This window comes from Manacus candei, unplaced genomic scaffold (assembly GCF_025592945.1).
Source record: "Manacus candei isolate 608988 ecotype Guabito, Panama unplaced genomic scaffold, ASM2559294v1 h1tg000027l, whole genome shotgun sequence".
Taxonomy (NCBI): Eukaryota; Metazoa; Chordata; class Aves; order Passeriformes; family Pipridae; genus Manacus; species Manacus candei.
The window spans coordinates 1890382-1904589 of NW_026138075.1; the positions used below are offsets into that span (position 1 = coordinate 1890382).

Sequence of the window (14208 nt, forward strand, 5' to 3'; positions counted from 1 at the left end):
AACCATTTTTGATAAAGATGATATACAGAACTACAGAAAGAACAGGTCTTGGATATTTCATTTTATTTCTAATAGTCAATGTGTTTGCAGTCTCTATCCTTTCTGGATTACTTGTTGAATTTTGCTTTGAAAGCAGAGTTAATGTTTACTCAAAAGAGTGTTTGTCAAGGACAAGTTCCCTTTACCAGCTCCTATCCTAAACCCTTCAGATAGTATCTCTCTCCACTGAATTAGAGTCATGCTCTCTCCATTTTGAATTTAATTTAGAGTTCAAGTAGCTTCAGAAATGTATTTTGAGATACTTTCACAGCCTGTATCCTAACAGGTGGAATAGTGAGATGAAAATGTTGTTGCACTTGAGAAGAACCTTAAAGCAAGTTTACTCCCCATGGTCAATGCTCTCTCATTAAGCTGCTAAAGAGACAAAAGGGTGTCAACAGCTCTTTATCCTGGGCCGTGTGGAAAGCCTGATCGATTGCTTGTTCACTAAAAATTTTTCCTTGTTGCTTCACATATGGATGCTGAGGCATTTAAGAGGCTATTTTGCTGCCTCAGGACATGTGGCTATATTTGGCAAAATGAAGAATTTTGGTGTTATGCAATTTTTGGATGTCTAATTTAAGAGATTTATTTTTAAACCTGCATGTCATTATAAAGGACTTTGAGTTCATTTGTTTTTAGTTGGAGCTTTGAGCATGCAGGCTAATCAGACCATGAAGTATGGAGCGGAAGGTGAAGACCACCAAAATAATGATAGGCTGTAACAAAGATCTTAACTTCATGCAGGGAGTCTGTCAGAGACCTATAAAAAATTAAAATGTGATATTTCATTTCCAAAAAATGAGGCCCCAAATGGTATGACAATAATGTATTTTGTGCTGTGGGCACTATGAACCTGGAGCAGAGTTCCACTTTGCATTGAAAAAGGTACTAGTGTGGTTTTTTTGTGAAGACTAAGAAGTCACATATGATGGAATTTGTGGAGCACATTGTAATATGTGCGCCAAAGTTTGTGAATAAAAGTTGTTCCGGACCATACTGTTTTGGTGCTGATTGGTAGTCCTGATCCAGCAGCTAACAACAACCACTAGAGCCTGAGTTTGCCTCTTAACATTTGAGCTATATGAAGAATTGAGCTGTGTGACCATGGAGTCTGGACATGTATATAGGAGTTGGAAAAGGCTAGAGAGGTGAGCTTTTAAAATCCAAAGGCAACCTCTTGAAACATGACAACTCTTTTTATTGTTGACAGCATGTTATCAAATGTAAATACCTGAGAAAAGCTGAATTCCTGAGCCTTCTGTATAGCCTGAAGAAGACAGATCTATCTGAAAGATGATCTGAATATAATAAAATGGTTTTGTCCAAATACTTAAAAATTAAGCAAAATTTTTGCACAAAGAGTGATTAATATATGATTTTTGAAATGGGAAGAATCAGTCATGTAACCTTCATGACAGCTGCTACTGTTAGTCATAGTTTTCATCTCTGAGAGACACAAAGATATTCATACTGGCCTTACTTTCAGTTCCATTTCTCTTGTGTACATTTTATTAAAATAAGCCACGTTTAGGCACAGTGAACCTGGTTGGTTTTCAAAACAGTCAAATTATATGTTTAAAAAAACTTGCTGCAGGCAAAGCTCATTCAGGTTTCTAGGAGTTAAGGATTGTTTAGGACTTTTTGTAGAGCTTTCTGAGATCTTTAGCATTATTCATTATTCTACTGAGTCACAACAAGCACGTTGGAAGTAAATATATGTTATAGTTAAGTTTAAATTCCCAAACAAACATTTCATTATGTTTCTACATGTTGAAGAGTAGAAGAATAACGTTATATGTTTTTTTGAGTTTGATAAGCTTATCAATTTTATTAGGATGCTTCTTGAGATAATTAACAATATTCATTCCAGAAAAGCTTTATTGAAATCTGAAATGTGAGATAAAGACAAAGTCAAAGTAAGAATTTTGAAATGGATAATCATGCAAATACTAAATGGGAACATTTTGAAAGATAATCTGTGGAAATAAAAAAAAAAACCAACAGACAAAAAAACCCCAAAACAAAACAACAAACAAACAAAAAAAACCAAAAAAACAAACCAAACCAAACTCAAAAAAACCCCAAAACACTACACCGGAACTCCTAGTCCCCCTGTTGTCAATTTTACTTCAGTTATGCCACTGCAGAAACAAAATAGCTTGCAACTGATGAAAAGAACACAGTAGGAAGTAAGAATATGCCTGTATTGGGGGATATATACAAAAGAGGGTGGGATGGGTTGAGGGTGCTGGTTGTATTTCTTAATTGAGGCAAGAAAAAATTCTCTTTAAACCAACTGTGTGAAAATTTCAATAAGACGTATTAATGTTTTCATGTAGTCTAAGACCTTCTGAAGCAGTAGTTATCACTTTATTCACAGGATTACTTTTTTGTACATTGATACTGAATTCTCCTTTCTTTGCCTTTATTCTTTTTAGTGGATTGCTGTCTGTAACAAATGTAAAGCTTTCCAAATTTCCCAATACTCATAGAATTGATTCCAAAGATTCTACCTAGCACTCAAACTATTGCTGAATGCAAGTTAAAAAAACTCCAAGAACATAAGGTACTTCTAAGAAACTTCAGCAACCTTGTGCTTGTAGCTGAATGGCTTCTTTTGGGAAGATGGGGTATCTTTCCATCTACTATGGCTGCAGACAGATATAAGGATTTAGCAGAACATCATCTCTCTACACACCAGGAAGACAAAGCAAGACCCTCACCAGTTGAGGACAAAGAATAGCTTGACATCCTTTGAAAAGATGGCAGTTAATTCCTTGTTTCACTACTGGTAGGTTACCCATTGCCCAAAGCACTGACAGGGGGGTATGGCAGCAGCTAGGAGTTTTAGTAATTTTGTCCTCCCCCTTATGTTTAAACTACAATTTATATTCAAGAATAATGATAAAATTTCTTAAAACATGCCATCTCACCCTTCTGATTTTGTGTGATTTCTCTCTTCTCTGTTCTCTTTTCTTTTAGATTATTTTTTCATCCATCTTACTAACATAGTAACTTATGCTAGTAATGTAATGATGCTTCATATTCCTTGGGGTTTTTTTAGCTTTCTATAAACAGCAAGCAAATACTTGTAGCAGAAAAATCATGAAGATTTTTGACCATGGTAGAAGCAATCCAGAGAGCTTACTCTCATCCATTACTTTTGGTTGGGTTCACAACTGCTACTGATGTGAGTCGATCTGTTTGAAATCCAGTAATTTTTTTGTGGCGTTCTGTACTTTCATGAAGCAGTTTTTGTGAAAAGAACATTTTTGCTCATGTTCATAAATATTTGGGGGACGTCAACAGATATTTCATAAAAAGACTGGGACAAGAGTGCATTTCTTCAAGCTGCCCTTCTGATCCTAAACCTGACAAGGCAGGCAAAAATTCTGCCATCATACTAGGAGTCAGTGCCACTGTTCTTTCCTAGTGCTGCTGAGGTTTTCTTTTTTTGTTGTTGTTGTTTTTTTTTGTTTTAAACAGGAGAAAGTAAAAAGAAATAAAAAGTCCTGTCTGTTATCATCACTGTATTAACAGCTAAAAAGCTGCCAGTTCCTGCCATATAACTAAGACTAAAGAGGCACTTAGTAATGGAATGGCCTGATATTGTGGGGGAGCTCTAATAGCTGATTAGGTCAATCAGTGTCTCAACAGCATCTTCACAAGTTTCTGGTGTAATGGACTGAGCCTGTTTCCAACTGTTACTAGTCTAAAAGTTTTTAAGGTTTGACAAAACAAAATTCAGCCTGGATTGCCATTCCAGTACAGGCCAGGAATTTCTTAATTATTATGGTAAAAGCAGGCCATTTTCTTTCCTACAAAAAGGGTCATCTTTTCAAATATTTTTTAGTTCTTTCCTTGACTTGTTCAAGAAAGCAAAAACAAAGATGGAAAGTAATCAGAGGCTGTCCATGGAGGCAAGACAAACTGAAATGAAGCTGCTAAGTGTGAATTGATGCATCAGTGGTCAAGCTTAATGTTGTACTTGATTTATTCTTATTCATCACTTTTTAAGATGAATGTGTTTTAGATGTCAAGATGTGAATGTTGGGATGATTGTGTGCAGCTAAAAAGATGATGTTTACCAAATTAAATGAAACAACATCACATACAAACATGGTTCTGGAAGGGAAGCAGTACTGAAAATCGTGATACCAATAGTGATACCAGAAGTAAAGGAGTACTGTCTGTTGCAGAAACTGAAATACTTCTTTGACAACCAAAGCCACTGCAGTATTGTCAGATGAGGAATATATTTATGTTTCTCTGAGATGAGTTGTAAAACTCCCACTCAATTTGGCATAAGAAGGAATCAAGCAATGCTATTTTTGCACAAATATAGTCATTCAGCTATTTTTGGTTTAAATTACAGTAGTGTCAGGACTTATATATGCTAGTTGGTGAGAACTGGATAGTGGTGTTTCACAGGATGATGATTACCTGGTGAGTAGTGTGGTCCAGCTGCAACACCACCTGAGTTAGTATATTTCTTATTAGAAAAGGAGTGTGATAAATAATTCTTATGCCTGTGTGACCACTTCAGCCAGTGGTTTTTCTGCTTTAGGGCAATATATCGATTTTCTAAATGACCCTTATTTCTGCTGCCATGTAAGGCTGTGTGTCTATAGCTGCAATTTTAACTAGCTCTTATCTTCAAGTGACTCACTGTATTTCTAGTGCAAGTTTTTATTGACTAAGAATAGTGGACTTTAACTATTTAAATCAATATAATTGTAGTGATTCTAGTTTTAAAAATCCAAATCTTAATAAAAATAAAAATCTTTATCAAATCTTCTGTTTTGGAATTTGTTTCAATTTCAGTGACAGATTTGCTTTCTGTCACTGAAAGAAAATCTTTGTTTCTTTTTCCTTGCTTCCTGAGCTTGGGTTTCCAATCTGTTCATAGTACAGTGCTTTCCTGTCAGATCTCAGAACTCTCAGATACAGAGTGAATGGATAGTTTAGGAAAACTACAGGTGAATTCTGAAATGTATTACATCCAAGCTGCCTTTCACAGTCCAGCTGGAATTTGGAGATGTAGTGGCATATGATGACTGGCAGTGAGTGAGACAGCTCTGCTCCAGCTGTTTGTGTGGATGCCTTTTCTCCTCACGATAGCATCCACTGCAACTGACTCTACTGGGGATAGTCTCAATAGTGAAGTGAAAGATACAGTGGTAGGAATTACTTTTCTCGGGTCTTCTGGTGACTTCAGTGCCACACATTAGAGCTGCAATTATAGAAACACATGGGAAAGTTTAACTTCTACTCTCTCCATTTTACTATTCCCTGTATAAATTGAGAAGTTCAGTCTTTAGTGATGGGATAACTTTGAAAGCAAGTAATTAAAGGCAGTGGATTGATTTCTTTCCCCCTCCTCAAAACAAACTTACATGCCTCCAGTTTTAATTTTTAGCCATTTCCATGACTGTACAAATAAGATGCTGTAATTAATACTTTCTGAAGAAATTGCTTTTCGTGCTTTGATATAGATGTAATCATTTTCTACCTGACTGTGGACACAGGGCAGCAGAAAACTCTCTTGTCTTTGCTTATTCAGGCTTAAATCCCAAGTGGTAGTAGTGCCTAGTGACGGAGCACTTGGAAATGTATGCTGGCACAGTTGTAATCTTATGAAAATCAGAACGATGTAAACATGCACCAGAATTTCTGATCACAGAGATTCAAAAATCATGACTGAAGTTGGAAAAATATACAAGACAAAAGTAAACTACCTTCCTGTAAATCTGGCAAAGAAATTATGGGATTCTCAGGAGAGTGACACCCTTTTAGATTGTCTCTATTTTGCTTATGGATTTTTAACTTGAGAAGACACCCCTCCAACTTTCCCTGTACAGTGCAAGAGAAAGTTTTTAGATTTTGTTGAAAGATTAAATTAGGCAAATTAGGTAATTTACATGCTTTGTCATGCTTGAGCAGTTGAGGCAACAGGGAGGGCACAAAGTACCCTTCGTTTCTTAGTCAAAGTCATTCATAAGTATTGCTGATGATTTTTAAAGTAAGCATGCAACATTTAATTGCTGAACTAGACCCTTAAAGTCACAACCAGGTGAAATATTCAGAGTAGGAAATCCAGCAGTCCTGAGCTAACAAGATGAAAACATTTGAACAGGTCTTTGAAGTGTGGTACCTAATATGGATGCAGATGGCTTTAACAAGCAGTTTATCTAGGAAACCTTAATTGTCTCTGTGTCTCCAATGAAACTTGAAAAACTTCTCATGTGCCTTTTAAAATTTAACCCTGTGTCACCTTTTTAAGAAGAATCTTTGTGTATGTTGGCTTGTATGTTTTCTGAAATGAGTAAAGGATCATAAGTGAATAAAGACTCCATTATCTTTTCCCTTTATTGTTCAAGGCTTAAGAGAGATGTTTTGGCATTCTTTGTGTGAAACTGGTATTTTTTTCTGGAACTCAGTGAGCTGTCTTTGAATGTTCTGTTTTCAGTCTTATTAAGATGTCCATAATTATCACTGTGTAGTGCTGAAATTTTGTAAGGATGTTAACTATTTGGACAAAATGTAGAAAAAGTCAAAAGCATTGCATTGCATTTTCATCATCACAGAAAAACCTGTTTTTTATCAGAAGTATGAAAATGGCTGGGTTCAAAATCCAAAGAGAGGCATTACATAAATGTATTATAAATATTTATGTGAGCATTTACTACTATTTAACTGAGTTGCTAGCCTTAGAAGAATGTTTTGTGGCTTTAGTGCCCTTCTGTGAAGCTCATCCAGACCCTATGGGTCATATCACTTGCATAATGCTCTGTAGGGAGTAGCATGATTAGATACATATGCTTTCTTCTTGCCTCCTGGATGAGATGACTGTGTTTTTCTCCCTGTATCCATATATTTCACAGCCATTATTCGCTAAGTTTGTTAAGTGGAGACTAAAATCCATAACATTGAATGCACACTGGAAAAAAAAAACAATGTCCGATTGTTTTTTGTTGTGCAGAGTGCTGTGATCATAAGCTATATCAAGTTTACTGTCAGTTTTTTTACTAGTCTTGTTGCTGTTGTGGTTGTCATTATTTGTGTCACTGTCATCTTTAGGAATCCAAACGTGGGCTTCTTCAACATTGTTCTAGGTTTTGTTTGAAGCAGAACAAAAAATCTTCAGAAGCTTGTATAAAGTATGTGAGAGACAACACTGATACCAAGAGAGATAAAAGTCCATGTGAAATATGGAACAGACTGGTTTGGAGTGATTGCTGTGGTCTATGGTAGTCGAAGAGTTCTTACGATTTGTGATTATCAGGGCATAGGTGGGACTTTGAAGACAGAGTTTTGCAGACATTTATAGTGAATATCTTACAAGTGATAGAATAAGGAATTTCTTGAGAGAGCCTGTGTGCTCGTTCTGCGTTCTTGCTCCGTCACAGAGACTGTGGTCCAGAAAGGAGGAAAACAAGCAATTATTTAAGTTGGGGAAAGCAGGTTGTTTACAGATTTGTGAACTAATTTGTTAATGACCCTCTGTGACCCACTGTAAGACATGGATTTAGGAACTGGGTAAAGTAATACCCTTGGGGAATCTAACAGCATGTAATTAACCTGAGGCTTCTCAGCAGCTGCAGGGGTGATTGCAACCTTGAGTCTGCAGTGGCTGCCACAGAGGTTCTCTGTGGGAAAGCTGCTCTGTCCAGGGAGCAAAATTCCACCTATCTTAGGCCGTTAGGCACTTTTCCTCCACAGAGTTAGTGGTGACAACAGGTTTTTAGACGTAAAATGTGTCCTTATATCTTCACAATCTATTAGGTATGTATGTTATGTGAAGACAAGGTTATTAATCTGAATTTAGTTTCAATATTGTAGTGGAATATGTTCATTTGTCGCTTCAAAGAAAACAAGACAACAAATGGCACATAATGAAATTTCACTTAATAGCTGACCTAACACAAAAGGGTGGCTTTGCTATATTTAAGGTAAAGATCTTTTGATGATGAGAAATATGATAGCATATTTTTCTATTTATCTTGAACATGTAGATGGCAAGGGTAGGCCATAGGTTGTCTAAGACAGCATTTATGTAATACCTCATGATTAGATTTTTGATCATAGACTTGCATTTAGGCCAAGGAGATGAAGATGTGCACTGCTGTCTGCTTGTGCTCATAGCCTTCTCTCACTTTCATAATTGCCTCAGACTGCTACTGTAGTAGACTGTTGTCTTATGCTACTGAAGAGTATTAGCAGGACCTGTACTCCCAATGAAGGCATTCTATTAAAAAATTAGATTTCAGCTTTTTTAATGATAGTAACCAAATCCTGAATTATAAACCATCACAAGTATCTCTACTGCTGATTCTATTTTTATAACTTCTGATTCTTTACTGCTGATGTAATTGCATTTGAGTTTTATTTAATTCCTTAGAGCTGCTTTTAAGAAGGAGATATAATACAAGAATGATCAGATGACAAGTTAATGCAATTTCTTTCTGGCAGCATGAAAGTTTAATAATTGTTTTCACGATGAAGAAATTGTTTTCTTCTTCTTTTCAGATACCACGATCAACAGGATGTTACTAGCAACTTCCTTGGGGCAATGTGGTTGATTTCAATAACTTTTCTATCCATTGGATATGGGGATATGGTACCTAATACATACTGTGGGAAAGGAGTCTGTTTACTTACTGGAATCATGGTGAGTGAATTTATTCATTGCATATGAGATTACATTTGCTGCAATTAATCCCACAACTTTTTGTAGTCAAAAAGAAACATTTATTTACTGTCTTGCAGAGTATAAATACTTACTCAGACCATTCCCATAGTCTTTCATTCCTGGTCATGGAATGGAGTTTTCTTCTTCTTTAGGTAAAATTTAACAGCTGCATAATGAAATACAGAGAAACAAATTCCACCCTGACTTAATTCATAGCTTCAGAAATCGCAGTAGATTCTTTCATTAAATGTTAAGGTATCATATCATCTTGATCATCTTTGGACATGTGTAATTGAACAAATACTAATAATGAATCTTCAGTTCTGACTTTCCTTTCTTAAAATTAAGTTATTTGTAAACAAAGAAACATGATGGTGGTGAAACTCCTAAAGCCTTTTGCTTGAGCATAGTTTTCTAATCAATTTCTTACAAGTCTTATACTATCCATAGCATTCCATTGCTGTAAGTGGATTTAAGTTGTGCAGTTTGCACCGTAAGAGGTTTTGCTACCATTGATATCATTCAGCAGTTAGACCATGCAAACTCAATATTTCATGTCAAGGTTTAATTTTTCGGTATTACTCTATTTGGTCAAAGTTAGGCAGGGAGTAAGCCAAAGTATTACAATGTCTGGGAAATTTACACATATCTGCAGTAAATTAGAAGTAAACAAGTTCAGGACTCTGCCACCTTTATTTATATCAACTTCTGTATAAATGTCCCTGTCAATGAGAGAGGCAGAATGATTGTCATGTAACACTGTATATAACAATAAGATACATACTTACATCTGAATTTTGTCTGTTGTAATTAATGCAGTTCCAATATCTACCTCTGTTAAAACACTTGTATTGGGATTATGGCTGACCACAGATGGTATCAAATCATTGCCCCTTTTGAACAGACGTTTTGGTAAAATTTTTTCTGTAAGTGTGTATTTTACGTCCAGAGACTAAAATAGACAAATGCATTTTCTTAATGTTTATAAAGATTTTTATTTAAATGCTTTTTAAAAAAAAAAACACCAAAGTGATTGGTTTCAGGTCTTTGACTTTATTGAGAAAGACTTGCAGTAAATTTTGCCAATGGTGGCAGATGCATATCTCCTTAAATACAGTTTACACTGCAGTTGGAAAGTACAGGCTGAAAGCAGAATGACTCAGAAGGCTTTTGTAAAGGCCGTTGGCTGAGCTCAAATCTGCCATCTTCTGGGGTATTTGGCTTTGCTTGTCTTTCTTAGATTTTGATGCCAGAGAGAATAAAATGTGCTCATAAGTTCATTAGGAAAAATATGGAGAAGCAGTGTATATTGCCACAGGGACATGCAGAATGGGGACAGAACCCTGTTATAAAGCTTTCCTTCTTCCCAGGCACTGTTAATTAAGAAGCAAATACTTGAAAGTACAGGTATAAGATCATTTTTTTCCACTAAAATTATTCAAGACTTTGCAGAATTTCATTATGAACAAGTATTACACAGAAATCTAGGATCTTTCAAAGCCCTGCAGAAGTGCAATGAGAATAGTAGTATTGGTAATAATCATCTATGGGTTTCACACAAATGCATTTCTGCTAGTGCAAATGGATAGTAGCAGCTGGACTGTTGTTTTAAATATCTGTGGATCAGCTTATGATTTTATTATGATGAAAACAAAGTAAAAATAAAATTAGAAAAACATAGTACATATTTTTGCAAATTTTATTCTATACACATGTGAATGAAGGACACAGAAGTTGAAATAATAAAATGGATTTTTCATTTCAGTTATGATAGCACTACTTGGATTCAGATTATTTCTGGCAGTTGCTTCCGTGAACAACTAAAGTACAAATTTATATATACTACTTTTTATACTATTTTCACACATGGCATTGCTTTTTCACAACTGATAGACCTGTAAAATGTATGGATGATACTCACTCACCTTTGTGTCTGTGATTGTTTTTTCTTAGTGATCATAAATTCTGCAGCTGCTTTGGATGCACAAAGTCTCCAGTCTGTCATGGTAATGAGTTTGGGATAAATACCTCCAGAGACAGATAGCATTCTTAACAAAAAAATGAGCCAAGTAGCTAGTATGTGATGATAGAGCCTCACCTCTAATTGCATTAATGTCTTCTTTGACAAAAAAATTATGGAGCAATAGGAAAAAGTCAGATGATAAAATTACTCGGGGGGGGGGTTGTTTGTTTTGTTTTGTTTTTATAAAGGATCTGAGAGATACAAAGTATGAAACAGTGAACATAATAATGAACTCTCTTCCAGCCTAACCTGCAATACCAAAAAGCTTATAGGTCTTCAATATCATTCTTTAAAACCAGCTACTCTTCTGAAACTTGTACAGTAACTAATTAATGTTTGTTGTGAAAAATATAAGATCCTAAAAGAACAAACCTAGTGATTTTTATTTCATAGGAGTGATTGATGGTCTAATTAAAAGATACATGAGGGTAACTGTTGAATGTATGTAGCAAAATGCAACTGTATATGTGATTTTAAGAAGAAAAGTGTAGTTCCCTAGAATCTGAAGTAGCAAATACATTGTTGGATTAGTGTAACCAATAAAAAATACCATTGAGTGTTTGCTTTTGGGTAAGGTCCCTGTTAAAAAGGATAGAAGGCAGAATAAATAGAAATACTTGTGAATACAGGAGTAGTTACACAGACCACTGAAGAGTTAATATTGGTTTCTCAGAACTGATGGCCCATGGAGGCCTTGCTTTGGAAAAGAAGAGCCCAGGTGCCCTGGCTGTCCTCCCACTTTGGCCTCAGGAATTGCTTTCTGTGCAATGTAAATGGAGGACTCAGGCTGAACTCTGCCTTGTACTTCAACCTGGGAAGTGGACTTTGTGCAGTTTGCTGGTGGCACCAGGTTGAACTGGCTTTTGGAACTGTAACTACTGCTCTCTTGAGGCACTGGTTCAAGTGGCAATCTTTGGAATTCTACAAATGTGCACTGCTGGTAAAAAATCTTTACACATATTCAGATTATACCAAAAGGAAAAATACTTTGAGAACTGTTGAGAGTAAGAGAGCAAAGAAGTCTGATTAATGTACTAGAAAAACGGGGGGAAAAAAGTCCTGTGAACAAAGAAGGCAAATAGTGAGAAAATATTGTCATGTTGAACAGTTTACTTTCTGATCTTGCAAAGCGGTTAAATATGTGAAATTTTCATGAAAATACTGGCACAGCACAATACAAAGATGGGTTAATGCAGAGATGCTTTACAGACAAGCAAGTGAGAGTGAACTGGATACCTCAGCTCGATTACCAATAAGTATTTTTCCAATGACACTTCACTAGGCAGCAGTAGTAGACAATGGCCCAGTTGGAATATAAATCAAATAGCACGTGTCCTCTGCCCTCTGTATACATTGGGTAGGTCTGCAAGGCTGTGATGGATGGATAGAAATATGGCTGCTCTCACTGTTGTTAGGACAGGATAGAGAGGGAGTGGTGAGACCCATGGCTGCACGTTGTGCAGCTCATTGGGGTTATGTCTGCCCACTGAAGACACTGTGCCTGGTGGTCAGTGCACACCCAGGTAGGTCTCTCAGATCCTCATCAGCAGGGGGATCTCAGCTACAGGTGGAGCAACTTTGCTTGTCCAGTTGCTAAGCACAACTGCTTGTATAGGCAGCACTTCCACCTTCTTAATGGCTTTTTGGAGTTAAGGCTGTGGAGTGCTTTGCAAAATTTTCCTTGCTTTATGAGGAGTATAATGAAATCAGCAAAAATTTAAAGATGGTCAGTAGAAATTGGGGAGGGGGGGGCAAGTGTGAGAGGATATGGAACAATACATAATTATGGCCTGTGAGATGGACAATTTTTATAGACCTTTGTAAGCTTTTATAGTTATGCAAGATAAAATAATGGCAATCCATTCTTCCAATTCCAGATAAAAGGATCTGTTGCAAGGTTTGAGAGGACATTTCTCCTTTTATACATACAGCATTATGTGGTGAGATGGTGCATTTAACTTATGATGCAAAGCTTAGGATGCAGAATCTTCCTGCAGAACCACCTGTAAACAGTTAGAAGCAGACCTGTAGGTCAAGCCTGTGTTGCTACAAATAAAATGAATGAGCTGCAATTGTCCTGTCACAGGGTGCACAAGTTGTTTTGATGAAGATTGCTTTAAATAAAATAGCTGTTATTTCAAAGTATCTGCCTTGCTAATGCTGAAATTACAGTTTAATTGCTTCTGTTATTGAAATGAACTTCAAAGAGATTGTTAGGCCTATGAAAGAAGCAAATAAATAAGGAAAGGTCCTTAAATTTATGCAGTAAAGGCAGACAAGATTAGAGTTTTTTTCTTGCAAAAATTTTAAGTCTCATCTTTTAACTACAGGATTTGAATACCACGAATGTAGATGAAGAATTCTTATTAGAGTAACTGTAATGCAGTCAATATGCACAGTCTGGATTTAGGGATAGTACTTTTTATTAGTTCTAAATTTTGAATCAAAAATTAATCAGATCTCATTTAAAATGTTCTAATGCTGTGAGTTTTAATGTCCATTCAAAGTATTTATTTAGTTCTAAACAATAACAGTTTCTTTCCTATGAATCATGAAAAAGTGGTGAGGATGAGGTGTTTCCTCTGTGAGAATAGGGGGCTCTTCATTTAAGGTTAAATGATGGTGTTTGTGTATACAGTTTTATTGCAGACAGCCTGATCTTACCAACAAATACAAAGAACTATCCAGAAGAGGAACATGGCACCTAGAGTGGCATAATTTTTAACTGTATGACTTTTGTAAGTAGCAAAATCTGAACTGTATCATCTTTGAAATTTACTAGTTACTAGACTGTAAGAAAAAGAGGGAAAGAAAAAAGGAGATTCTAACTGAATAGTTAACATGGTCTGCATGTCTTCTGGAATAAGTCCTGAAAAAGAGAAAAAGAAGGTAAACATCAGATTTTAGCAATCAAATATTTTTAATTATTTTATAGAACTTTCTATGGAGAATGTACAAAAAGTTCATAAATTATTTTGCATAATAATGCCTAAAACATTGTGCAGTTTTATGAAAACTTTTATTTACATTGTTTAATTGGCAAAACATAGTTGTTTGTGAAACACAGAAATGTATTTTGAATTACACTCTAAAAGCTGAAAAGGTATGATCAATTCCAGTCAAAACAATGTGGTGAATAGTTTTGTGGATGAGAAGAGTTTCAAAAATCTAGAACACTGCTCAATTTTTACTTCCCTGAAAATATAGAAAATATGAAAAGCTTTTCCTAGAAATTGATAGCATCTCAGTTCCACGTCTCAGATATATGTTAGAATTAATTTCAGTTAGTTTTGATAATTCAGTAATAAATATAAGTGACATCAGGCTTTAGAACAGATTGTGTTTATTCCTTCTAACATATTACAACCTACATAGACAGTGTGTTGTGCAGAAATTTATTATGGAAAAGAAAATTAATGATGCCTTAATTCTTAGGGATGAAGCTGTTAAA

At 35.7% G+C, this 14208-nt stretch overlaps 1 protein-coding gene across 1 annotated transcript in view; it reads left to right on the forward strand.

Annotated features, from left to right (window-relative positions):
• KCNN2 (potassium calcium-activated channel subfamily N member 2) overlaps positions 1-14208 on the forward strand; it is a 75690-nt gene that overhangs the window by 40360 nt on the left and 21122 nt on the right. Inside the window, exon 4 of the mRNA XM_051789379.1 lies at positions 8572-8713. Within this exon, the coding sequence (XP_051645339.1) occupies positions 8572-8713 (142 nt within the window). The remainder of the gene's footprint in view (positions 1-8571; positions 8714-14208) is intronic.